At 46.7% G+C, this 27,320-nt stretch overlaps 1 protein-coding gene across 5 annotated transcripts in view; it reads right to left on the bottom strand.

Annotated features, from left to right (window-relative positions):
• The window catches only part of LOC142817763 (uncharacterized), a 379,761-nt gene that overhangs the window by 70,903 nt on the left and 281,538 nt on the right, over window positions 1–27,320 (bottom strand). Inside the window, exon 1 of one of the 5 annotated variants that reach the window (XM_075895355.1) lies at window positions 22,542–22,595. The exons of the other annotated variants lie outside the window; for them this stretch is intronic. Coding sequence (XP_075751470.1) covers window positions 22,542–22,579 — 38 coding nt within the window. The 5' untranslated portion in view covers window positions 22,580–22,595. Of the gene's footprint in view, window positions 1–22,541; window positions 22,596–27,320 lie in introns of those variants that run through there. 5 annotated transcript variants of the gene reach the window in all.

Here is a 27,320-nt window from a genome sequence, read left to right as displayed (position 1 = left end):
TGTGCTCGTCGTTGTAATGAAGTGAGATCAACAAAAAGGCAAGGAGCAGTGGCAACCATCGAAGGAAACAAGATTATAAGGAAAAGAAAGCTAGAAGAGAACATCATTATACTCGGAACGTCTATACGGTCAAGGAAACAAACAAACTGACCTGCACGCACTCTAGTGAACGGATCTATTATATTCCACCGTGTTCAATTGTGCTACGAGCTCTCACGTTCTTAAGGAAGGGCTGCTCTTCCCCGTCAAGGTAGCGGTTGACACGCGTAGCAGGTATTCAGGGTCAGTCCCATCGCTAAGCCAACTTTAATGGGCGTAAATACGGACGCTCCTTTTTATACGGGTGCCCCGTGGGCGGCAGGGAGAGAGAGTTCGTGATCGCCACTAAAGCTCTTAATGTCTGAGCACCGGAATCTCGCCCCCGTGTTTCTCAGGCGCGACGCTCACGTTCTCGCCGCGGCGGGGACCCGCCGGAGGAAATCGTGCGGTCGTATGTGAATGTCGATTGACGAGCGCACACGACATGCGAGTCGCCGGAGGTCCGTTTATCGACTCAACAAGGATGTGTCCTTCGGCAGCCACGGACACTTTTGCTTTCTGGTCGGGTCGAAGGGCTTAATATCTCGTAAAACCCGCACAGCCATCCCGTTTATAGGAATGAACCACGTACAGGCTGCGAGATTAACTTATAGGCTTCACTGTAGGGGATAACAAGGGATTATTTGAAGCAAGAACTCTTTATTTTTCTTCCGAAGACTCCATGGAGTACACTGAGACTACACTGAGACTACCACGCACGACACAATGCACGACCGGAGCGTGGCACTGTGCCATGCAAAATGTCATGCCCCGTTCTATGCCTTGACAATAAGCTCATTTCCAAAAAAAAGGGGAGGGAGGGAGGGGGGATGCACAAAATGCTTTGTACACTGATATCTGACAGCTCAAGCGTACATGCCTGCTATATTACTCCGTCCTAGTCAAACAATGACACCCGTAAATAAGGAGCATTTAAGAATAATCTCCTTTGCTTGAACTACTTAAAGTCGATACAGGTTGTTGCAGCCAATCAGAAGCAAACGTTTGAAATGGGTGATACAACCTATAGTGTACCTGACAAACCGATATCGCAGCACATAAACATGAAGGAAAAGGCTGATTCATGAATGCCGGAGCGTTAAGGCTGTCCTCGGTGTGATATAGGCGTGCCATGGTCCATGAGCATTTTCTTTAGGCAAATAATTTCCTCGGCACGAGCAGCTTACATTTACACTTGCGACCACAGTGTCATAACCTAACGTTATAAGAATAGTTCGCGTGACCGAGAAGGACATCGGCAGGCATATGTGTTGTTTTCATACGTCTTATGTTGCACCATTCTCAACCTAAATTCACGAATAAACTTTAGTGTCGTAGGCCTTCACGAAAGAATTCGACTATTCTTACATTTTGCTGGTAAAAAAAAAAAACGTTAATTTTGCACACGTCAAGAAGCGCCTGCCCTGAAAGTGTAAACCGACCCACGCAAGGGAAAGGCGCTCTTAGCTCTCCGACACCTGCACTACGTTTCACGTGCGTCATGCCTAAAGTAGCGCAGTAGCACATATTTGCCATGGATAAAAACAAGCTTCTGTTGGGGAGCCCCTTTGGGCAAATTAGCCGCTCGATAAGGGTTGCGAAAAAGGAAGCGCGTGCGATGGTCGGTTTCATACAAAAAGCGTGGCGCTATCATAGGAACGATACAAAGTACCGAGGCAAACCAAAAACAATGAAAGGAAGTCATATCACAACGCGCGAAGCAACAGTTTTCGAGGAAGTCATGAATGAAGGTACTCCGCAGAGTCAGAATGTAGCTTAAGTAAAGAGGATGTAATGCAAGAATTGCTCTCGCATGCACTTGAAGGCGGTAGGTACCAGCTAGAGTAGGTACTTCAGCTTCAGTTGTGCTTTTGCTTCTGTCGGTGCTCCTTTAAGTCCACCCACTACAGAAGAATATTCATTAATATTAATTTCTGGTGATTAACATCCCAAAGTGTTGATATGATTATGTGAGGCGCCGTAGTGGAGGGCTCCGGAAATATCGCATTACAAAAGAAGGGGTGTCTTTGAAGCCGTGTGTAATGCCATTCGAACTACGATACGAGTACTATTCGAGTGTTGCTTTAAAATGTTCGTTATTAAAATCCGGTAAAATCTAAATAATCTCTTCAAAACTGTTCCGATAAGGTTCTTACGGCTGTCTCAAAAAACAAGCTCTAGAGCGTATTAATTGTAGTCTTAGCGGGATGTAGTACGTATCATAGACATTTAATTTCTTTACTTTTTTAAAAACGTCGCAACATTCATCGAGTAACCTTTAAAATTTTCACCTACACTTTCTTGGCCGATCCCCCAGAATGGGCACCAGCCATGCGCTTGAATGAAAAAGAAAAAAAACAAGGAAGAAGATATTTAGTGACGAGTAAGGATGAGAGTTTATCATGGAGAGCGCGTCTCTTGCCTCCTAATCTTCGCCGGGGTAAAGAGAAAAGGCAGATACAAAGGTAGAAACAGATATGACAAAACAAATTTGGCAGATCTCACGTACAGCGTTAACATTTATGAAAGAGAACACGGGTGCGCGTGGCCTGCGCGTTCTGGTGGCTGCTGGCAGCGCGTTCAAGCGGGAGCGAGAGCAACCACAGTCACTTTTCGCGTCATCTTGCGGCGAGCAAAACAACCATTCGTTGCTGATATGGAACCAGCGGCAGAGATTGCGACCCTCTACCCCTTCAAGACGATTACGCGAGAGCTGGTAATCGCCTTGAAGGAGGAGGAGTTGCAAGCTTGCCGTTCTATATCAGCAACGAATGGTTGTTTTGCTCGCCGCAAGATGACCCGAAAAGTGACTGTGGTTGCTCTCGCTCCCACTTGAACGCGCTGCCAGCAGCCACCAGAACGCGCAGGCCACGCGTCGCCATGTTCCCTTTCATAAAAATTGACATTGTACCTTGGAAATCGACGTTATGCGAATCATGCGGCGGGAAGGTGACCGTGCTGTAATTTTTTACTGAGCGACAGGCCATGTAAAGACACTAAATATATGTACAAATGTTGCACGCACACATATATGTTGACAAATCACAGATATTTATATAACCAGTCGTTTGCACTTGCGCAACGACGCCAACAGGAACATGAGTATAAGCCAACACTAGAACCGATAAGCTGATATGAAGCGCTGGTGCTCGCGAGGATGGTAGCCCTGGACACTGCTGCACAAATAAACTGCAGCGCATGGTGCCCAACTACAATTGACGTTAACCCGACTTGATGGTGGTATTAAAATAGTACATATAAAGATCAAATTGGTACATCTATAAAATCAGATCGCCAGCACTAAAACCAAAATTGACGTTTCACAAAAATTAGGGTATATTTAAAAAAACAGTTCCGAGGAATTGCGTGGCTCTGTGATAGATTGCTTGACTGCAACGCAGACTGCTTGGGTTCGATTCCTGCTGGGACCCTGACGTTTATTCTTCGTATTTGTTGGGTCAACGCCGCCGATGCCGCGTTTTTCTTAACGCTCAGGCGTTGAAATGGCCGTGTGTGTTGCCGTCGTTCCTGGGCAGATGCTAAGTTAATATAGCCTGTGTCCCATACCTGTATACCAGTGGCACATAGACGCCCGCGGGTATATGTGCCGCTGTCTGACGCTAAGTGTTTGACGACGTACATGATAATATTGTGACGTTATTCATGCATGTGTTGACCAACGCGTCAAACTAAGCATACCATGTTACCCTCCCATACTAATTTTGGTTCACGCCAAGTTAATGGGGTGATCATGAGAGCACCCAGACGCAAGTGGCTAGATAGATAGATATACATATACGCAGATAGACGCCAAGAGTGTTTACAATACGGGAAAAAGTTGTGCATTTAAAATGTCTATATGGTACGGTACAACGAGTCACTGCACATACATAGACTGTTGTGTGCGCAGAATATGGACTGCGCGCAAGAACATTCACAGCATAGCACATGCTCTAGAGATTAGAACCTGGGCTTGTCTCACTCAAAACCTTCAAATGGAGCTCAGTGTTACTTTATGCATGGTCAATATGCGTACATGCACTCAAAAGTTTGTCTGAGACTCCGAAAATGGCGGGAACTCCAAATAGTCTTGAAATGTTCTTCGTTGCAGCTCTCAACAGCAGGCCGAGTGGTTTGTGATTGAATAGACTGAAGTAAGTAATTTTGTAATACAGTTTCGCAATAAGATAGTGCGTTCTCATAGATTGAGCCGAACGTGCTGTGGGAACGTGCTAAGCGTGGTTGAAGATTAACGTATACTCACATCTGAAATACGGAGTTGCACTTGGACGAGACATTGACCTTATTGCGTCAAAACCAGAGATTTCGGTACTGTATTTGTGAAGCCTTTGCATTGGTCGCCCCTTGCATGTGTGAGTTCATTCCGTTGCATTGCCTTAGCTTGAGAAGCGCAGCTCAGGCGGCACTGGCAAAAATAAAAAAAGAAGAAAAAAGCTTTCCGTGTGTACGAATTCATGCACCGTTTGTTGTGCTTACTACTCAGCTGTTTTTTCTTAAGTGGCCAGACATTTATAGAATGTATATATAGATTTTACCCTAGCTCCAGCACAGCTATAAACGATTTTAGGGAGACAATCCTTTCTCCGCTTATACTTCATACTGGCGGTAACGAATGTATTAATTCTTTCCTAACTCTTCCTAAACCAAGAGAACGTGATTGTGGGTTAGAATAACAAAATGATGAATGTGACTTCAGAATGGAAGGTGGGGGAGAGATGTGTTGATGCGTGGCGGTACATAGTGGAACTTTAAAACAGCGCTAGGACACGACACTAAACGGAAGGGTAGCGGCCTGGGCTGCTTGGTATGCCATGAGAAGCGACAAGACAGGGCGCTACTTTGTCGTTTCTGTATATTGTTTTGTCCAGTCGTAGCGCTGTCTTCCAAGTTTCAGTGCGAGAGGAGGTTACAAGGTAACAATAGTAAGGAGCATACAACGATCGTGGGAATATAATTCTACCAAAGGACTTCAAGAAAGAGTTGTTATTGAACAGTTAGCTTCACTGATTGCTTCAGAGAAGCAGTCAAAGTTAGTGTAATGACGTTACAAGGACGGTGCAAATGGAAAGCATCCTTCACAAACGCGTTCACGCTTGTTTGCAAATGAGGAACGGAAAGAACACTGCACTCGCTGACTCTTTAAACGAGCAACGCGATCGACGAACACGGGTGCTACTTCGAATGTGTACACCACGAGCGTGGGTGACGCTGCACGCTCCGACAAGAAACTCACACGGTCGGGCACCTGAGAAACTCGGTGTCGGGAAATAAAAAGTAACAATAAAAGCGTGCAGTGAAGAAGCCTGGCGGCGTCACGATCTCCCGTCGAGTGTGCACGAAGCGCTATTATAAAGGGCATCGCGATGATCCCAGCCTTGAAAATGATGGAAGAGCTTCCTGCGGCACTCGTGGTCACTGCGCATACGGTCACGGGCTTCCGGTTAATATGCACTTGCGGATCTTCCACTTAGCAAACATCCACCGACGGTGATTCCACGTTGCCTCCGAGGCATAGCCCTGCCGCGGGCATAGGTAAGAAAAAACGAAGACGGGACGCCCCAAAACGCAGAAATCGGCCAAGGACGTGACAGAGCTCCGCTTATAGTGAGTGAAAGGCATCACCTTATTCCAGAATACGCGGCGGCACTGGCGCGGCACCCAGGCGCCAGTTTGTTGCCAACGAGAAGAAGCGTCTGATGAATTTCCCTTCGCTAAAGAGAAACACACCGAGAACACGTTGTACGTTGGTCGCGAAAGCGGTACAGGTCGCCGTCTACATTCTCGCGCTTTAGACGCCGATAGAGTCTTCCGCCTTCGTGGTTCAACCGCTGAAGACGAGAGAAGGGTCGGCCCAGAGGTCAATCGCGCGCCAAGTCGTTACAGATGATGCCTTTACGGGAGCGGGGCGTTTATTTGCGGCTTACGCCTCCCGCGACCGAGTATTTCTGCTTAGCATCTGGCCTACGCAGGAGGCGATGGCTCCTTTCTCGCCATGTGCCGCGATTGCTGTAGCGGCCACGAACCTCACTGCAACGCGTGGTACCCGAAGAAATGTAGCTATATATACGCAAATGAAAGAAGCAAGTACAATAATCACAGGGCGGGTGTATCTGCGTGTGTTTGTCGCAGACAATGTGGCGATTGACTTCGTCGTTTCCGGATAGCGGGGCGTCGGCACCTGTCGGAGCGGAGTCAGAGACAGGCGCCGATTCGTGGCCCATTTGCGGGAGATTGTGTCGGATCGCCGCCCATATACCGAATCGACGAGTCTTGTGGATCTTGTCGATGGCCCCGTCTCGGTCGACGTGATAGTGAGAGGTCTACCCGAGGTCTCGCGTGTGAACCATAGCGTCTGGCTGCGGGCGAACCTTCCGGTAACGCCGTGGCCCGCAGCAGACAAGAGGCCCGGCATCCTGTCGGTCAGGTGGTTGTGTCCTGATGAATGATCAGGCTGCCGGTCTCAACAACAACTCCCCCTTCCTTCCTTCTCTCCTACTCTGATCTATCGCTCCACCTTCCGCCACGGTTCTGCGGTTCACGAAGCATCGCTGTTTCTCTCTTGCGCTCGGTTGTAGATATATGCTCACGTATCGCTCTGTAAATACCATACGCACGTTGGTCGAGGTGAGTTAGAGCGAGAAAGAAGGGATCCAGGAATCTGGCTTCTTCCTTCTTCCCGTTCCGCACCCGCTGCGCTCATCTCTCTACGCGGCTTTCGGGCTATGCGAAAGCCACGGCGTTCTGCGACGGAGACGAGGTCGTGAACTTGTCGCGTTCCCGTGGGAGAGTCAAGTCAGTCAGCTGTCGTGTCTTGTTCGTTTGCTGTTTTGTCGAGAGCTCGGTCTCGCGACTTGACGCGCCTCTGCCTTCTTTCACTAAAAGGAAGCGACGTACTATAAGGATGACGTTGAAGACTTTCGATTTCGAAAGTCTGCGTGAGTCCGTGTCCGACCAATTTCCGCGCTAGCGCTTTTTTGTCTGCGTCGGCAGCACGAGAAAAGGAGAAAACGACAACGAAACAGACTTGAACGCAACGTAAAGAGAAAAAAAAAACGAAGACAAACAAACAGAAGCGAACAACTTCTGACGCGGTTCCCTTGGCACGGACGTAAAACATGCACGTTTCGCAGCAGAGGCGCGCCGCTGTGACGCGTTCTCTGATTTTCATATTGCTGGCGACACCGAAAGAAGCGCGCGTTCGTATTGACGTACACTGGGAGATGCGTTTGTTTGCGGCTAACCGAAAAGGGAGATGTGCGTAACAGTGTCGTGGCATCCGTGACTTCGTGGGTACCGGATTTCGTTCCGTCAAATCGCTGGTATTTCTGTCTTTTCTTTTTCTGGCGTGCGCAGCTGCTATAGCCCCGGCACCTGTTGAGTGCGGTTGTCACATGGTTTCATGCTGCTGCTGCGGCGCCGGCGGCGTATTTCGAAGGTTTCGCGTGTAAACCTGGACGTGGGTCTGTCTCTCCGTGTCGAATGCGGTCAATGTCGCGAACACGCAGTGCCGTCGTACATTCCCGACACGGGTGTTTGCACCATGCGCGGATGGTTTCGCGATTGGCGTGGCAAGGCTGCATTCCGCGATATCGGGTTCTGAAGTCAGCTCGACGAGACCAATGAGCAAACCGTTTCGAAGGACGCGCCAGATGGCTACCGGCTTCCATCGCTCTACGAAGTTAAAAGAAATCACGTGTCACTTCTTTTCGTGCGTCCTGACTTTTCACATACATAGCTCTCTCGAAGTGCGCGCCGCGTTGGAGCAGTGGTCATGGTGCTCAGCTGCCGATCCGAAGGTCGCAGGTTCGATGCAGGCGAAATGGTAGAAGTCCGTGTTCTGTCCTATGTCAGCATACATTACAGAACACCAGATGGTCTCAATTCCCATACGGCATCTCTCACAATCATACCGTGGTTCTGGGACGTAAAACTAGATATATTTTTAGCTCTCTCTCTAAAGATACTTGTTAACTCTTTCAGGGGATCACTGTACTCTCTTTAAAGTGTCGTGGGAGGCGCCAACCTCCGAGAGGGAGTAAACGTGCACCCTAAAAGAGAGATATTCACGTGACAAGTGAGGATCCACCAGGAAGAGTAACATGTATTCTGCCTTTTTTTTTTCTCCGAGTGTAGCTGTGTCAATGATATAGTTAAGTGTATCTCTAAGCGAACTCAAGCTTACAAATTCTCAACGGTGACACGTTGTTTGCATAATTGCAAACCAGGCTCTATGAGTCCAACGATAGAGTACTGTTGACGTACAGAGCGAAAACAGGATTACATTTTATACATCTAACTGTGTGCGCCGTTAGGAATGCTTTCGAAATAAAATCAAATAATTTAAAGGCACAAAGCAACGATAACACTAGCGAAGTAAACATCGAGAAAGATTTTATAAGGATGGCGAGCAGTTGCATGTACTTCAGCAATGCGAGATTAAAAAAAAAAGAACTTCTCAGTAAGGTCCGCAAAATGTTCATTCTAAGTGCTTTGCGAACGAACTCTCTTCGATTTTCTCTCAAGAGAAATTACCACTTGCCTGCTTTCATTTTCTACCTTACTGCTTAGTATGCTTAGTAGAGAGAGAGAGTCTGTGTGTGTGTGTGGCTGTGTTTGTGTGACATGCAGGAGCATGCATCATGCTTTCACAGATTTGAACGATGCCGCTCCCTTCAGAAAACGTTATTCCAACTACTTCGACGTTTAAGCCAATGAACTCCAAAAGCACTGAAATGAATGAATGAATGAATAATTAAAATAAATGATTATTTAATTAATTATTAATTCCGTATCGGAGGTCGGGTAATTTAGAAGATTTCAAGGTTGCACAGAAAGTACATTCTGCAATGCATAACCAACTGCAGAAGCTTTCAACGAAAAGGTGGCAAGATTTATGTGCCTCACTTTCTCCATTTACCTCGGCGCCTCAACTGTGGAACATGGTACGCGCCCTCCGGCAGCCAGTAGTCCACTCGAGACCACTACAGGCTCTAGCGCTGTCTCGAGGAGATAGCGAACGTGTGATTGCCGAAGAATTTTGCGATCTTATACTGAGAAATGGAGAGACCGCCCAAACTAGCGAATATAAATCCTCAGCAGAATCAGCTTTGGTGGTTGTAACAAAGTTCTCTGCGATCAGTTCATCAGATCTGGATGGCAGCTTCACACCAGAGGAGCTCCAATATGTGCTGTCTTCAGTAAAACGAACAAGTTCACCAAGAACAGATGGAGTTACATACGCTGCTCTTGCTAATTTGTGCAAAAAAGGAAAATTACACCTGCTGGACATCTATAATAAAAGTTGGCAAGAAGAAAAAGTTCCGGAAAGTTGGAAGATATCAAAAGTAGTACCGTTGCTAAAGCCAGAGAAGAGCCCTATGCAGTTGGACTCGTTTAATCCGGTTAGTTTGACAAGTTGTTTTTCAAAAGTGATGGAAAAATGATCAATGTACGAAATTTATGGTAGCAAGACATGAAAAAACTACTACCAGAAAGCATAGGCGGCTTCAGAAGAGGTAGATACACAATGAACTGCATTCTGGATTTGGTCACAGATGTGGAAAACCAACGAACGCAAGGAAACATCACTGTCGCTGTATTCCTTGATGTCCACCGAGCATACGACACAGTGAGTCACGTTCACGTTCTGGAAGGCCTGGCGTTACAGGGATTCAAGGGCAAGATACTGCGTTGGATCGCTGACTTCCTGAAGAACCGGAAAATTTTTATAGTTACTTAGGAGGGCCCAACGTCAGAACATGTCAACCAAGGAGTGCCACAGGGCAGCGTGCTAAGCCCTACTCTCCTTAATGCAGTCATGGCGCAGCTCCCGTATAATCTTCCACCTAACATCAGATGTTCAGTATATGCTGATGATATAAGTATATGGACGTCTGGTGCATCGTTTTTGGATGTACAACAAACACTACTAGAAGGATTGGATTATGTAGACCGTTTTCTAAAAAAAAAAAGAGGTATGGCGCCGAGTCTGGCTAAAACAGCCATACTTCCGTTTACATTAAAAAGACCTGGAAATTTCCAGATTATTCTGCAAAATCAGCCTATTCAAATGGTTAAAACTCATAAATTCTTGGGAGTAATTTTAGACCAGAGACTAACATGGTCGCCTCATGTCCAGTCCCTGGAACAAAAAGTGAATCAGGCCATTTGAATCCTCCGACCTCTCTGCGGGGCCAAATGGGGTGGTACTACTGAGTCGTTATTAGCCCTACATGTTGCCTGGATACGCCCCATCGTAACTTACTCACTGCCTCTGCTGCACGGACTCCCAGCCTCCACTGAAAGGAGACTTCCCTTGTTATTGGCAAGGAGCTTGAGGGTATGTCTGGGTTTACCACGATCAACTTCCAGTACTTTAGTGTATGCGGAGGCTCGAGAGCCACCTTTGGCAGTACTCTGAACTAAAGAAACTTCTCGAAATTCATTTAGAATTTTCACGCAACATGAAAATCATTTTTTATCTGGTGTACTAACACAAAGGTCGGCAACGAGACTACGGGATACTATATCATAATTTCAAGCAGTAGTACCAGAATTTAAACAATGGAAACCTTCAAAACCACCTTGGACGCTGCCACTTCTCAACGTTATCCGTGAAATAGACGGCATAAAGAAGAAAGCAGACATGGCACCTCTAGTAGTGGCACAGTTGGTACTTCATCAGCTTGATGTAATGCATAATGAAAAAACGAAGATATATACAGATGGATCATGCACAGAAGAAGCGTCAGCCTGTGCGGTCTTTATACCCGAAATTCAGAAAAAGAAAATGTACAAATTATCGCACAAATATTCATCGACGACAGCAGAATTGGTGGCTATCTTTGAAGCAGTTAAGCTTATCTGCGAGAATGCCGAGCCACGAAAATGGGTGATATGCACTGATAGCAAACCGGCTCTTCAGCTAATCAGAAATGTGAGATCACCTTACAAAAATGGTGAAATAGCACATTGTATCGCAGAAACTGTGGAATATGCCTCTTCGCAGGGTCACAACATCGTATTCCAATGGATACCCAGCCACATTGGAATAAAGGGAAATGAAGATGCTGATAGTCTCGCGAAGAAAGCATTGAAGGAAGGACGGGATTGCGCAATCCCTATGTCTGGGGCGGATATTCGACATTTTATATCACAAGGAGCTAACCATTGTTCGATGGAGAAGTGGTTTCAGAGCCCTAAATCAAAGGAAACGGTACTTTATGAAGTTGATCCACACAGAAAATTTTCCATAGCGACAGACCTCCCACGACACCTAGAGACATTGATCCACCGACTTAGATTGGAAGTAGCATACACAAACAGCTTCCTGCACAAGATACATCGATCCAACTCACCGGAATGTCATTGTGGTCATGCAGAAGAAAATGTTCGCCATATTCTTTTGGAGTGCGTTAAATACGCGAATGAAAGAGAAAAATTAAAGAACAAATTAGAAAGTTTGGACAGACGGCCCGTCACAATAAAGAAACTACTTGGACCATGGCCTGAGATGCATCTCCAGAAAAAAGCAATAATCTTCCTGACAGACTTTTTAGTGGAGACCGGACTGGACAAGCGCCTATGATTGACATCCAGAGATGGGTATTATGTAAAATGTGGTCATGTGTATACTGACATTAGATTAGTAAGGTGTGCGTGTAAGTAGTTTATGACTGTGTGAACTGCGTGAAGAAAACTGTGTATTGGCATGATACTTGAACTGGTTTCAGTGTGCTATTATGTTTTTTTTCTTTTCCGTACTGTTAATTTTTGGGTGCCGTTCTGTATTATTATTTTATTTTTAGCTGCAGAACTTTGTGATATAGAGTATCCGAGGCAATAGGCACCTCAACCTCTTAACAGCAAAACAGTTAAAACAGAACAGAACAGTACTCGCAGCCGTAAGTCGTTGTTCACCTATATACTCCTCGGATCCCTCCATGATGACCTGCAACGACGAGGTCACGACGCACATTAGTTAGGGGCATTCTTGTCTCATAATACATTCAGTGTCAAGCGTCCAATGCCATTCATCACAGACACGCGAGCCATTTCGCCCAGGTTTAGATTAGATCATCACTTTTACGCACCTGTGCACATGCTCGTACACTTAATGCATCATGCACCACGTACGCGGGAACCTTTCATAAAGCTGTGATTTGTGTGACGTGCCCGAGGAGAGTGAAGGTCATATTTGCAATCACTTGACCCCTGCGTGGCCACGGATGAAAAGCAGACTTCTTCATTAACGCCAAATGGCAGTAAGGAATTACCTGCAGGCGGCTTGCTAGGCCTTTGACCGAACGATGTATCACGAAAGTGGGCCCTGCTTTCACTTAAAAAAAAAAAAACCTTATTTAAGAAAACACGGGTTCAGATTCGCACTTGCGAAGGTACCCTTCGGACAAGGGTATCTGCACGCCCTGGCACTGTTGTCTTGGTCACAGGCGTATTTTTACGATGAAATATTTAAACATTCAGGTTCCAGGTGCGTATGGTGTAAGAGGAGAATATCGCGTGAGCACACGAGATGCGTGTGCACTTCGTCCTAGCGAAAAAAAAGAAAAGTAAATAAAACAAGAAGCGCTAGTATCACTTGACGAGGCCTTCGAAGCGGGCGGGGAAAGCTGAGGAAGTATTCCACGGCACAAGAGGATAGAGCACCTCGATATCCCACTCGTCGCATCCAAAGTCGAGAGCTAGAGGCAATGAATGAAGCTGTTACAGTGGTTTTGCGACAGCAACATAACACCCTAATGCGATGCAGGATTTCTCGCAATGGGCCTTTTTCAGAGAGAATGATCTGTGCATGCGCAATGTTGGTGACGTTAATCGCGCCATGTTTCTTGGAGGTGACTGGGCGGCGGCATTTTAAAATTATCACGAGAAATACCTGGCCCCCGAGATTTTCTACTCGCAACTTCGGGGACCCCGCATCTCATTTCAATTTTGGCCACTTTCACAGGAGTCACTGTTCGAACCTGAAAAAAGGCCCATTGCAAATTTGGTAGAGAGAAAGAGACAGGCCGCTTCCGCAGCAGCAGATCAGGAGAAAGTTCAATGGAGGATCCAGAAGCAGATCAACAGAAGGTCCAAACAGCCATTCGCCTTCACATTCTGAGAAAAAGTCGAAGCGAACACCGGTTACTCAAATCAAAGAAGCACATCTCTCATCCAATCTAACTCCCTCCTTTCCTCTCACACTCGTACAACGTCCACGCAAACATGAGCACGGGTTGAGGCGTATGTCTCCGCAGCGGGAGGGCCCGCTTGCAGTTGGTATCCTTGGGACCCCCATCTGCATACTTTCCTGCAATGTACTACATATTTGATGAGACTAGTAATGATTTATTGACTGATTGATTGATTGATACTAAACGAGCAAACAAAGTCCTATGATGCCTTATGCGTTTGCCCCAGGCGACTTGAATGTGATGGATATCTTATTTTATTGCGATAAAAATTATATGGATAACTTTCATGGGTTTTCATTGTTGCCGTCGGTGTCGCCGTCATGTTCCGTATAAAGTACGAATCAAAAATGTCAGCCCACGCATCGAATGTTTCACCCGCGAGTAAAAGCACACGTGGGGGCGACCAACAAGGCTGAAACAGATAATACACGAGCCGGCCGTTTCGGTTGCAGGGAGGGTGCATGCCTAAAATCACCATGCGTGCGAGGCCTGCAGTGCAGTTGATAGTTCATCAAGCAGAGAGGAAACGTCTCGCCCAACTTTTCCTTTCATTAAGGAGCGCGAAGGCTGGAAAAGGGGGCTGTGTCGCCCTAGCAGCAGCTGTACGTGCACTTTCATCCTAAAGACGCACTCGCTATCACTGGCGCACACGCTATTTCAGCAGACATCTGGTACCAAACGACTCGTTCATTTTTCTATACCTGCTGAGCTCTGACTGCTTCGCGTTGAGGCAACAGACTGCACAAAAACCTCTTCACTCCATGGAGCGGCTGTATTCACCTAGGCGAGATTTTTACCACTGAGCTGTAAAAGCCGATTTCGAACAGATGAAGTATAGTCCAGCAAACAAGTTTGAACTGGGCCAAGACAACACGTAAGAACAGAGAAAGGAACACACACACACACACACACACACACACACACACACACACACACACACACACACACACACACACACACACATACAATGCGATGGAAACAACACCGTGACACATGCGATGTGCTTCGTGTGTGCGTGCTTATATATTTTCTTACGTGTTGTTTTCTTCGTGCATCGAGAACTTGTCTGAAGAAACGTGTGAAGCAACTAACCTAACAACAATTTGTACTGAAACGTTGTTAGCAGCCCAGCGAAAGAGGGTGAAGAGAACACAATTGAGCGAACCATGACATAGCCATGCATAGTGTAATGTAACAAGGGTATGGGAAAGCGAAGTGAGGGTATATCATATTAAGTGGAGGTGAGTGAAGGAGAGAGGCAAGTTGGAGACTTGGTGAGGGTGAAACAGAGAGGAGGTTCCTTCCATGCTGCACCATGCCCATATTCGCCTAGCTATGCATAACCTTGCATTTCACCACGAATTCTTCCCCTTTACTCCGATTTATTTTGGCTTTTAGGACGTCATGTCAGTTATAAACATGCGTAAATTGTGCAGTTATGTGATATCTGGTCCAAAAGAGTTAGCTGCTAGCCTTTGTTCACATACCGTAACAATTTGTTACTATCGCATTCATTGCTCCACTCCTGCGGTGGAACTGTGATGTTTTTCATTGTGTACGCCGCGGCGGTTTAGTGGTTAAGATGCTCTGCTGCTGACTCGAATGTCGTGGCTTCGAGCCCGACCAACACAGTCGCATTTTGGTGGAGGCGGAATGTTAAAGCCCCCCCCCCCCCCGGGTGCTGTACTATGTCAGTGCACGTTAAAGAACACCAGATGGTCAAAATTTCCGGAGCCCTCCACTACAGCGTTCCTTATACTCATTTGTGGTTTCGGGACGTAAAGCCACAGATATTAGTAATAATACACTTGTTGCATTGTGTTCATCCCCCCTCCACCCCTAATTCCGAAGGCTTGCCAAAGCCAACGTGGCTTTGCAATGGCTCAGAAATCGGCTGATTTTTGACCAAGCGATGAGGTCATCACGTGAAATCACGTTATTGTGATGACGTAGCAGTTTTTGTTCATACGTGACATTATAATGCGTCATATGGTGACACCATCACGCGGTTATTTCATGCGTCAGTCATGTTGACACCGGCGCTGCCGACTGCGACTTTTCGCGTTTGGTGAGGTATCTCAGGCTTTGGCCTTAATAGAAGCAAGATCAGTGGCAAATAGCGAAGTAGGCCCGTAAACTAAAAAAGAAAAAAAATATTACTGAGGCTTGGGTTAGCACCGCTCATCTTTTCTCTAATGCACGTGGTCGTGTGTTGTGACTGAGTGCCGTCTTTCTTTTGTTCAATGACGGTGGCATAGGAACCATCCGAGATTTTTTTTACTTCCCTTCTTATTGGATTCTCGTTTGCGTGGCAGCACAGTAAGTGCGCTCGGAATCACTTCTATCAGGAAAAGTGTTTTGCGTGAACAACGACTTTGTCGCTTTTCCTCGTTTTCTTTTTCACCAAAACCCGCACACTGCATGCATCGTGCTTGTGTCCTCGTGTGCCGTATGCTGCACGGTACTTCGGCCCTCTCCCCGATGCCATTCATTTTCATTTCCTTTATATATTTTTCTTTAAAGATGACCGCTGACCCGAAACCTGCAGATGCCCAATCATGTTCGTTGTGCGAAGAGAAAGCTGACAAAGAGCGAAAAAAAAATTGCAGTGGTTTCGCCACGCTGTGAATACAGCACCAATAGGGGAAAAAGAGAAAAAAAGAATAGCGTGTTTCGCAACACTCTCGTTGCCTGCCTGTCGGCCCAGCGTTTGGCATTTCAGTAGATTTCGCCTCCTGTGGCTGCAGCTGTCGGCTTGCGTAATAATCCCGGTGGCGTACCCATACGCTTGCAGTTTACCTGTGAATCTCTCGGCGTCAAGGTGAGCTCGCTTCTTGCTGGCTGTTTCCGTTAAATTTTGCTTTGCTCACGTCTCTGCAGCAAGAAATGACGGAATGGACGCTAAATAGAGGTAATCAAACGAAGGCTTGTATACAAAAACATGGGCTAGGTGATCAGCCGTAATAGATGGAGGGAAGTTTCAACTAGTCAACAAAAGAATTTTTTTTTTACTTCTTGCCTGATAAAGGCAAGCACATCTTTGTCGAAAGCTCTGGCTCCTCTTCGGTTAGTATTGATACTTTGATAAACGTACTAAGGTAAGCTGAATTGGCTATACGACAGATAGTACACTTCATCATATTACAATCTGAGCAGGCGATAATGTGATTCCTATGACAGTGGATTACTAAGAAGAAAAAAAGCAAAACTATAGACGTATGGCCCTGCGAGATGTTGGAGTTCCTGTTCCAGGCCTGCGTGATTTTTCAAGCATTATAAAACACCTGCTAATCCTGAATAATCATTGTTAAGAACACCATAGCCAGAACGAGCACACAGTCTATTCATTATGTGGGTTGTGCCAATACGCATGATACGATGATAAGATACGGGAAATAAAATACAGTGGACAATACCTTCATAACCGAAGCGTTATACGCACCAGGTGCAAACTTGCGCGGCAGAGCTGAAATGTTCGTTCCTGCAGTATTTAAACCGAAAAAAAGGAAAACACTGGCCAACCAATTTTCCCATGCACGATCGCTACATGGGTAACCATTTACAGGAAAAAGCGCGGTAGTTATACTATACAGAGCACATCTCTTGGATTCATAATATAATCACTTAGCGGGTTGGGTTGGACAGAATGAAGCTCGAGTCAGAAACAACCGTTATCCTTCAGTGAACTGCAGGGAAATCATTCGATGGCAATAACCGCACAAAGCAAGCTTGCAGTACAGCACGGGAGCTGCTTCCTTTTGTCAACTCGCCACTTCGTTGCACCGACTACTTTGCAAGTCAAAATACTTTCGCTACTTCACGACGCTCACCGCATACTCGGTCTAAATCCGTCACAACGCGGCATTACGCACACGAACAAATCGGTCCGGGTTTATGTCCACATCAGCGTCAACCGGCGCGCGTTTTGACGGACGTCTCGAAGTCGCGATACATCTGCGCGAGTTTCGTGACCGCTCGATAACGCACTGCTCTCAAGAAGTCTAGACGAGCGCAATGGTTCGGGAACGAGGCGAAATCAGGAGGGGCCATCGCATTGGGAGCTCTGTTCTGTTCAAATAATTGATTGCGCAGCCATTGTTTCGCGGCGACTTGATGTCCCGCGGTCCGCGTCGCGTCATCCAAAAGCATTCCGATGCAATCGTTACGGAAGGAATGCGGGCCACGCAGAGGTCGCCTGCCCGTCATCCCTCCTCCTCACTCCCCCTCTCTTTCACCCCCTTTCTCTCCCTGATTCTCCCTCCATCACTGATCTATATAGAGTTATACCCCCTCCGGTGCGCTCGTGTCGTCCGGTGAATTTTTAGACTCGGCGTGGCCGGATAGTCGCGCTGTAACTCTGGCATGACACATATATGGAGGACGCAGGAAAGATACGAAGAGTAAAGAGACCAATAGAGAGGATCGCTGCCGTCATTTCAAGACGGCGACAGGACAGCGCACGCGCTCGTCTCGTTACGGTTACACCGATCGGCCTTGCCGTTTTGCGTAACTCTCGGGCGCACGTCACGTCCCGATAAACGGTAGCACAATACTACATGCCGACCAAGAGTGTACCGCTGTCAATCGACGATGGAGACGACGTCGTTTGTAACCGACACAAGCTCGCCGTGCCCACACGCTAGATGCATGCGGGTATGCGCGCGCACGCACATTGGCTGGAGCCTCAGGAATCCGCCGGCATGGCACGCTTTCCCTCGTACAGAGTGACGCGCGGCGTTCGGGGGCTTTCTAGCGATCATGCCGCATGGCAGCTACGGCCAGCCGTGCCCGCACTTTCTCCAGTTGTGCCTCCCTTTCTTTACGAATATATTCATCGGTGTTGCTATGCGCTTGAGTCTCTGCATCGTATACTCAAGCTCGCGCACCACGTCTCTTGTGGACGTTGGCAGATGGATGATGGGCTGTACGCTGTGTCTATGGCAGGCTCTTTCTCTGTGATATGAGAGTTTCAGTGGAGCTTGTACATCGCTGCACTAATGGGTGAGACACACCCTTTCAAGGAGAAGAATCGGTGTGTCCTGGAAGCGTCTGCTTATTTCTTGGGATCCATTGTCGAGCCAAAGGGGGACTTTCTCTATTGGGGGAACCCCTAGGCCAAGATCATCTGCGAGGATCACTGTGACAAGGGCTTGGACGGCACAGTTTGTAAAGCAATAAAGAAAGAATGAAGGCGGGGCAATCGGTCATGCTTGACCAGCAGCCAGATTAAGTTGTTTTGTAATGAATTGATTGTTGAATGTTGGATCACCAGCCGTTTAAGGTTTATGCTAAGTACGTGTAAGGATAATCGTGTGCAAGAGATGCAGTTAAATGATCTTGCGTTTGTCAGAGCGAATGTAAAAATGGTGTATTTTTCTGTGAAAGGTATAGTGTAAATGTTTTCTAGCTATTTTTGAAAAGTCTTTTTTTTTCAGCTTTCGGCCGTCCGGCAAGCCGAAGATGCCGCCCGGGTCCAAGGACTTCGAGTGGTCCCCTGAGGCCCTGCCATCATCATCGACGGAGGGTGGGAAGCGACAGGGGTTCATCCCTCTTCCTCCCGCCTCGCCTGAAGGCAACTGACAGACTTTAAATGAAGTTTATTTATTCACTCACTCAGCCTAATAAGGCATCAACTTGATTACGCGATTACCAGCATCGCGCACTGACAGTACGTGTATTAGACCATTATTGCAAAAGAACTTGTCCGATTAATTTGGCACTCGGATTCGCTCTTAACTTCTGTCGACGGAAACTCCTTAGGGAAGCCGAGAGAGAGAGAGAGAGAAATATGGTATAAAGAAAGGCAGGAAGGTTAACCAGAAATCAAGTGTCCCGTTTGCTACCCTTCACTGGGAAAGGTCAAATGGGAGCGCAAGCGCTTGCAGGCTCCGAGGTTTCACTGCCATGTTATATTTAAGGGCGTTACAAGCACGTGCCCAAAACTGCATATAAAATTAGTTATTCTTTTTCCGACGTTTATCTCCAACGTTTATGTTCCTTTCGGAAGCTTCAATTATCGAATATTATAGGACAAAACCTCCTCAGTCCAGAGCGGAGTACATTCACGGATTCAGGACGGGATAAATCGTTTCTGTGCGACCACACAAACGTCTGGCTCTCAGCTATAAGTATTCCGGCTGATGTCACTCTATATTGTAGAGCATATTGTTATTTAATTTTATTAACACATCATTCTAACGTTGCTACAAAAGTTCTTAATGTGTTATGGTTACCGCACTTTGGATATCTGTGGCAATATTAACAGGCTCAGAGATACTCATCTGTCGTGTACGCCTACCTCGCATAATGCATATAACGTTGTTTACACAGAATAACGCATGCGAAGTACCTCTGAACTGCAAACCAAACTGTGGTGTGGTCCTCTAAAAAATGTGTTCAGAAGAGTTTTACGGAGTGTGTTTTTACTGGGGCTCTCTGCTACTTTACTTATTCTCTCTTCTAGCTTCTACTTCGACTTTATATCATGAACGGAAGTGAAGCGTCAGTGAGAGATATGTTCCCGTCTTAAAATAGCCCCATGTTTCTTCGTTCATGGCATCTGCTAAGGTTCTGCCTCTGACTACAATGTATCGACGCCAGATAGTGAAGAGGATTTCATTACTCCTAGAGCATGCGTTATTGTCAAGTCATAAATTTTATTTATGAACTTGACAAGCCGCCGTGTGTTCTCTTTTTGCACACATCAAAAACTCGTTTACCATTGGCCGAGACGCACCAAACGAGCGTAGCACAAAATACACAACGCATTTATCCCCCCCCCCCTTTCTAGAAGTAAAGTAAAAGAAAAAAATACCTTTGTTGGTTCGGAGAATGATTTCCTTTCAATTGAGCAACCATCCTCGACGTTCTGTTCACACCTTTGATGGCGAGAACAGTTTGAGTCCATCAGCTATTACAGCTTCCTCCTAGGTTCAAAACAATGCATGACATGAGCAACCCCATGCATGCGGCCCAAGCTGTTCGTAAACCAAAAGACATGCATCGCCAGCTTCAAGTCATTTTCTAGGCTATTTGAGTAAAACAGGACGACAGTGGATAGGGTCTTTCTGCGTTCGCTTATTCTGTCGTGAAAACACTACGTCCCGTGTCAGGCTGCGTTAAGAGGGCCGGTATTGACGCTGAGTCATCGCACGATGCGTTCTTGACCGAGAAAAAAACCAATCGAAGTTAGCCCTTCTCAAGCCCGACAAACAATGCCGCGTATATCTTTCTCGTGACGGTATAAAGATGGACGTGTTTCCGAGGGAGTATGCGTACACTGAAAACTCTATAGACAATACCACTTCCCGAAGGTCCGTGGGATTCAGGTAGACGCACGGCCGTGAGCGTTTTCGACGCATCCGTGGAGTTAGCGGAATGCAAGCCTCCTCGAGTGACGGCCTCTTCCGGCCGAGACGTCGGCTCGTCTTGGCTCTCCGAGTGAAAGGACGTCTTTGTGCGCTCGCTTAATTCTTAACGCGCTGGTGCGCAGCTGACGTCTTCTGGGGAGGTCCGCATCGCGCATTCCTTTACGCTAAAACTGGACACTCCAGGGCCTTACAGATTGTGCGTACGCTCGCGGTACGCTGCTCTTACAAAGGCCACTTGGGTGAGGCTGTTTGGACGCTTTGAATATTAACGCAAGCGAAGAGCCTTCGTCGCTCAGATGATGGTAACCCCTTTGAGTAGCACGTTAACATTTCGGACAATGCAGTTTCGAATGAACCGCGTTAGGAGAAACCCAGACGAGAAAGAACTCCGTCGCTGTGGTGTATAGCAGTTAGGCTACTCGGTTGTTGAGCCAAAGGTCGCCGGTTCGATCCCTGTCGCATTTCGATATAGGTGAAATGGTATGCTGTGCGTAGTCAGTGCACGGTAAGGGACACCAGATGGTCGAAATTCTCGGACCCTCAACTGCGGCGTCCCTCTTAATCGTATCGTAGTTTTAGGAACGTAAAACCACAGATATTATTATCACTATTAGGAAGAAGCTAAGGAGAACATAATACGGAGGCCTGAAGCAGGCACGTAGCCAGAATTTTCTTACGGGAGGTATTCAGCCACCCTTGTTGTATGTTCGTGCGTGTGCTTATGCATAATATTTTTTTGTAAAGCTTTATGTCCTAAAATCACGATATCACTTCGAGAGATGTAGCAGAGAGCTCCGGAAGTTGATCCATCTATCCGTCCGTTCATGTGCGTGTGTGCGTGTGCGCGTGTGCGTGTGTTAGAGTGTGTGCGTGTGTGTGTGTGCGAAAGGTAGCTAACCACTCATAAACCTGTTTTACCTTCCTCACATTCCACCTGTTACGTATCTGTCCTTCTTTGGCATATATTGTCAATTTTGTTTAGCCCGCACTTTTTCAACGGCTTTTTTATACGTCATGTATACTGTGGTGTGGAGCCAGCGTCCACGACACGATACGAAGAAAAGCGATGGTTTTTTTCTCATAGATACCTCCTGACGCACTAAGAACACGACTTCATAAACACGTTTTTGAACTTAGAAATGCTGTGGCGAAGAGAAAGAAAGAAGAACAGATGCCTTGCCCCAATGCCAAGAAGGGCAATCTTGATGAGACGTGGAAATTTTGATGTGACCACTGTCATGGCGTATATGTGTTGATTGGCTCGCCATGCGCCAAGACTTTTGAAGTGAAAGCGCTCAGTCGTTTTAGAGTAGTAGTGATGTCGGTGTAAAAAAGGAATAAAACCCCATTCGCTTTTATTTGCAGCATCAATTCACGGCAGTAATTATCCAGGACCCCCGGAACGCTTCTTCTTATTCATAGTACTTCAATATAGCCATGCCACGATTCTCGCAACCACGACGCTTTATATGCACTCGCTGCGCATTGATTGGCCTTCCGAACATACACAAATATTCTGCCATGCAAAAATTGCCACAAAAGCTGGTGATAGTCACTTTCTCAGAGTCAGTTCCGCTTGCTTCTCTTTCACTCACCCTTTCACACTTTCTGTTTCTTCGATTGAACAAGCAGAGCCGGGTATCCGACCTTTTTCATTGTTGTGGCACCGTCATAGCAAACACGTGGTTCACGATCGTAGTGGCGTTTTTTTTTTTCGACCTTGAAGGCACCGTCTTATTAAAGCAGGCATGTACGTATGCGCGCACCTAAACATGCGCACGCACAAGTACAAAAACAAACTCGTATAAGCACAAACACACAAATATAAACACAAAAACACATACGTGCACTACGAACGTTTAGACAAAGCTCATACCCGAAACATCCACAGACACATGAGGGTCCTTTCTTCATACCATCCTCTCTTTCGCACAGCCTGCAAGCAAGAGAGCAGGCCAGTCAATAAACAAAAACAAAAGACTACACAGATTTCTATGTTGCAGTACATGCGCTTCTGTCAGGACAGCGAAAGCAAAATATATATATATATATTTTTTTTTTCTGTATACTTTCTCAACCTCTCTCCTCCGTTATTCGTGCTCCTGGAACGCGTTTCGCACGTGAAAGCCCCGTAATTGCTCGCGGTCAGGGCAACAACAAACGCATTATAGTTTCGCAAGGGTGGGGTCGTCCTCTGAGGTCGCCTTGTTTTCTGCAAGCGCACTTGGAACGTCGTCGTCAGCAGCTTTCCGTTGGTGCGCGGCACGGAGACTTGTTCGAGGCACGGCCGTCGGTGGGGTCAGACGGGCGCGTCGATGTTCTGCACTGATGTACCGGTTTTACTACGTGGGGCGTCGCTCCGATAGAGTCTCATAAGTGTTGCGCAGTGCGCGATTCTCCCCGCGGTTGTTCGGTCCCTGAATTACAAGAACCTGCGCTCGTGATGTATGTGGGCGCATTTCGTGATTTGTCATCGTCTAAGTCGTCGTGCCTGTCGCTGTCTTAGGGTTAATGTCCGGTCACTAAGCAAGTTCTAATGCGTAAATAGGATGTTCATGAACACGGGCTTACTTGTTTTTCTAAGGTTTCTTTTTAAATGCGGAGCATTTATAGCCGCACCTACTCGCAAATCCGGCGTTTGCGGTGTCGTCTACACCCCTTCCCCTCCCCCTGCGCATGCTCGCGTTTGGCGACTCGTGCCGTATGCTCGCGTCTCGTGCCGCAGGTCGTGGGATTGAATTCTGGTTGCTGCGCCTGCATTTTCGATAGAGGCGAACATGCTGTGGGCCCGCGTGCTCAGATATGGGTGCACGTTAAATACCCCCAGGTGGCCGACATTTCCGGAGCCCTCCACTATGGCGTCTGTTATAATCATATAGTAGTGACGTTAAACCCTCATATCAATGAAATCAATTATTCGTTCTACCCCTGAATACCCGTAGGAAAATAACTGTTCTTATAACTGTTCGTGTGTGTAAAGAAATGCTTTTAGTTGAAGGTCTAGTTGGAATAGTGTAAGCGTACGAGATGTAATCGTCTGAAAATAGTCTACACGATGAACGAATAACTGAGTGGAAGAGATTTGAAGGAGTTAGTACATATTGCCCTACAGATAACTTATATCCCACCATGACGAAGTTTTGTAAAGCGAAAGACCTTTTCTTTACATTTTCCTCTGCTATATATACGCATTGCGGTTGAGACATGTTCACATTATGCGAGCGCGAATGTGTATCAAGGAGGTTTATTAACTTTATATGTTACAACTGTTGCTTACTAGGTGTCTTGGCCCTGGTTTAAACCAGTCACCTTCATTAACGATTCATTTTGTTTATACATTTCCTTCCTTGTATAACGATTATCGTCATCGTGGAGTCGGCATCGAAACACATACGTGTTTAAAATGTAGGCTGTTTAGAGTACTAACCCCCGTATTCACAAACGCTCCTCGACTCAACTTCCACCCTTCACTAGACAGAGTTTAGCACTGCGCCACCGCTCGGCTGAAAATGACGCTGCGTTACTCAAGAATCGCAGCAGATTATCGCTGATATGCAGTGACTTGCCATGCCTACAAATAGTGCTCCCATCGGCTTTCTCAAGTGAAGGTGAAGTGTTGAGTGAAGGGACGTTCTAGAATACGAAGGTGAGTGCCTCAAGTACGAGGGAACGGTGGGCAGTCCTTAAAATAGCTGCGAGGTGTGATCAATCGTACTCGAATTCATAGGGGAAGGGATTCTTAAAAAAGAGAAAAGAAGAAAAAGTGAGCCCCGTAACTGTCTCTCAGGGGGGGACACCTGAACAGTTATGGGGGTAAGGAGGGATTAATAGGATAAGGAGGAATTAAAGGTATAGAGATAGAGAGAGGCGCAGGGACAGAGAGCCCACATACGGAAATAAGGAGAAGATAGGAACGATGGACACGGTCGCAGGAGTCCGAGGACTGGGCACCACTCAGCGAGAGCTCTTGTCGGCGTCAGGAGATAGTCGAATTTATGGAGATGAATGTCGTGCTGGTGTGTTCAGTTCGCGAGATTTAACACTTGTGTTTAGAAAATGAGTTTAACGATTTAGAACAGTTCGCATTCTGCTACGGTAGAGCTATCCCAAATATTAACTCGAAATTCTAGTCTGTATGAAGTGCAGATTTGCGTTTCGAAAAAAAATTGGCAGATCCCACGTACCGTGGGAATCGATGATATGCGAAGCACGAATGAGAAGTGTTGATATGTAACTTTTAAATCAGCACAACATTACGAGGTGGAGTTAAATGATACCGCACATGACTTCTGTGTCATGATTATTATGTTTGGATATGTCGGTTATCTTCTTCATCCATTCACGTCACGTGGTACCAAATTTAGTACATGTGGAGCTAGCGAAACGACTGCGGGCACGCTATGAGCGTGGTATGTTGTCATGTTCTTACATGACACGCGTGTCAGGATTATCATGTTTGTACTAGTCATATACCTTCGTCATCCATTGACGTCTCGTACGTAACACCAAATTTGGTATACGTGGAGCTAGCAAAATGGTCGCGAGTGCCTCATAAAGGGCCCAATATACTCCAATGTGGCGGTGACGCGCGTGCACGCTGGGCACAGCGACGCTACGTTAGCAAAGCGCAAACACTCCATAGATTGACGCCAGGCGCGGCCCGACGGCAACTGGCGAGAAAGGCGACATGCCGCATTTCGCGCCGATGCGTTACCCAGACTACACTGCGTCTCCCTCTTTTCGTGATGAAGGAATGCTGGACGCGCTGAAACGCGCATGCGTCAAAGGAACGCAGTGCGCGCGCGCCTGCGAGTATATGGCAGGACCTGCGCCTAGGGTGGCAACGCCGCCGTGACCCGACGAAATGAACGCCGGTGAGCACGCGCACCGCATCACGTCGAAATGTATTGGCTCTTTGACTGTGGCATGTAGTCATGTTCTCACAAGACACGCATCTCATGATTATCATGTTTGCACCAGTCACATACCTTCGTCATCCATTGGCGTCACGTTATACTAAATTTTGCATATGTGAAGCTAGCTAAACGGCCGCGAGCGCATCATCAGTGTGGCATGTAGTCATATTGTTACATGACACGCATGTCGTGATTATCTTGTTTGTATGTCATTTACTCAAGTTGTTCGTTCGCGTCGCGTAATAACGAGTTTGGTACATGTGAAGCTATCGAAACGGCCACGAGCACATCATGAGCGTAGCATGTAGTCACGCAGTTACATGACACGCATCTCATGATTATCATGTTTGCACCAGTCACATACCTTCGTCATCCATTCACGTATAGCGTAATACCAAATTTGGTATACGTGACGCCAGCGAAACAGCCGTGAGCGCATCATGATCGTGGCATGTAGTCATGTTGTTACATCACACACATGTAATGATTTTCATGTTAAGGTCTGTCGCTTGCATTCGCCATGCAATCATGTCATACCATACCAGTTTTGGGACATGCCACGTGAACGAAACTACCGCAAGAGCTGCAGGACCATGAAATATAAATCATGACATTCATGACATCCATGTCATGATTTTCATGTTATGACTTGTAAAATATGCTGTTCATACAGCCATGTTATGCCATATTAAGTTTGGTGTCGATACCATTATTGAAACGGCCAGGGGACCTAAAAGTCGTAGGTGGCTAGGTAGACAGATGCGCGCAAAGTCGCCGAGGTTCGCTAAGAATTGCTTCACATTTAAAAGAAATACTTCGCATTTAAAAGAACAGTTAATGATTTAGAGTATACTTGATACTCTACTATGGACCTCGCACTCAATCAGGGTACAGACCAAAGATGTTAGAAAATATGTACAACAGGTATTCATAAAAGTTACATAACTTACAGCGTTAGAATGAAGTGCATATATAGAAGAGCTCACACCCATATGGGACATACACAAACACATAGAAATAGTAAACGCATACTGATGACACGCACCAATCAGACATTGACAGGTGACCTGGCTACAGGAACCAGGCCAGGTGGAAGACTAATCGAACGTGTCTGTCAACTACGGAAAGAAAGCGGCACGACCATTGTCGCAGAAATTCTTCCTCCCCAAGGAAGAACAATTCCTCCGACAGAAAAGATAAGAGTTCAGAGTAGAGGCCTTCCAGAATCGAAAAAAAGAGCACGACGACGATGACCTGCCGCAACAGCTTCACACCTATTACGCCATAAACAAAAAGCTCCCGCAGCTATTAGAAGGCGTGCAAAGCGACTACGCGAGCAGCGACCAGATGTTACAAAGCGATTAACATCTAGGCCACGAAAACTAGTGTTAACTCACTTCCAAAACACCTTTGCAATGACACAATGCTGCAGCATATGCTGGTTAGACTCCTGTAACGGGCAGTTAGGACAAGTGGAAGATGGGACCATGCCCCACCTCTCTAGTCTGTCCCGTGTTGGGAGTACTCTCCATCCAAGACGCCACATAAAGTCACGGAGATGACCAGGCAAAAACGATGCCGTTATCGCGCTCCACGAGACATGTCTCGATCATGCTAGACGGGCTGGAGGAACCAGAGGAAGCAGAAGAGCCGCCGTTGTATCTACAATGCGGCTTTCGAGAATGTCCACATCGGGACAAACCTGCTGCGCGTGTCGATAAAATGCTACTGCCGTTGAG

Source organism: Rhipicephalus microplus, chromosome 5 (genome assembly GCF_043290135.1).
Source record: "Rhipicephalus microplus isolate Deutch F79 chromosome 5, USDA_Rmic, whole genome shotgun sequence".
Classification (NCBI taxonomy): Eukaryota; Metazoa; Arthropoda; class Arachnida; order Ixodida; family Ixodidae; genus Rhipicephalus; species Rhipicephalus microplus.
The sequence above is the reverse complement of the archived record's forward strand: the minus strand, read 5'-3'. Positions and strand labels throughout refer to the sequence as shown.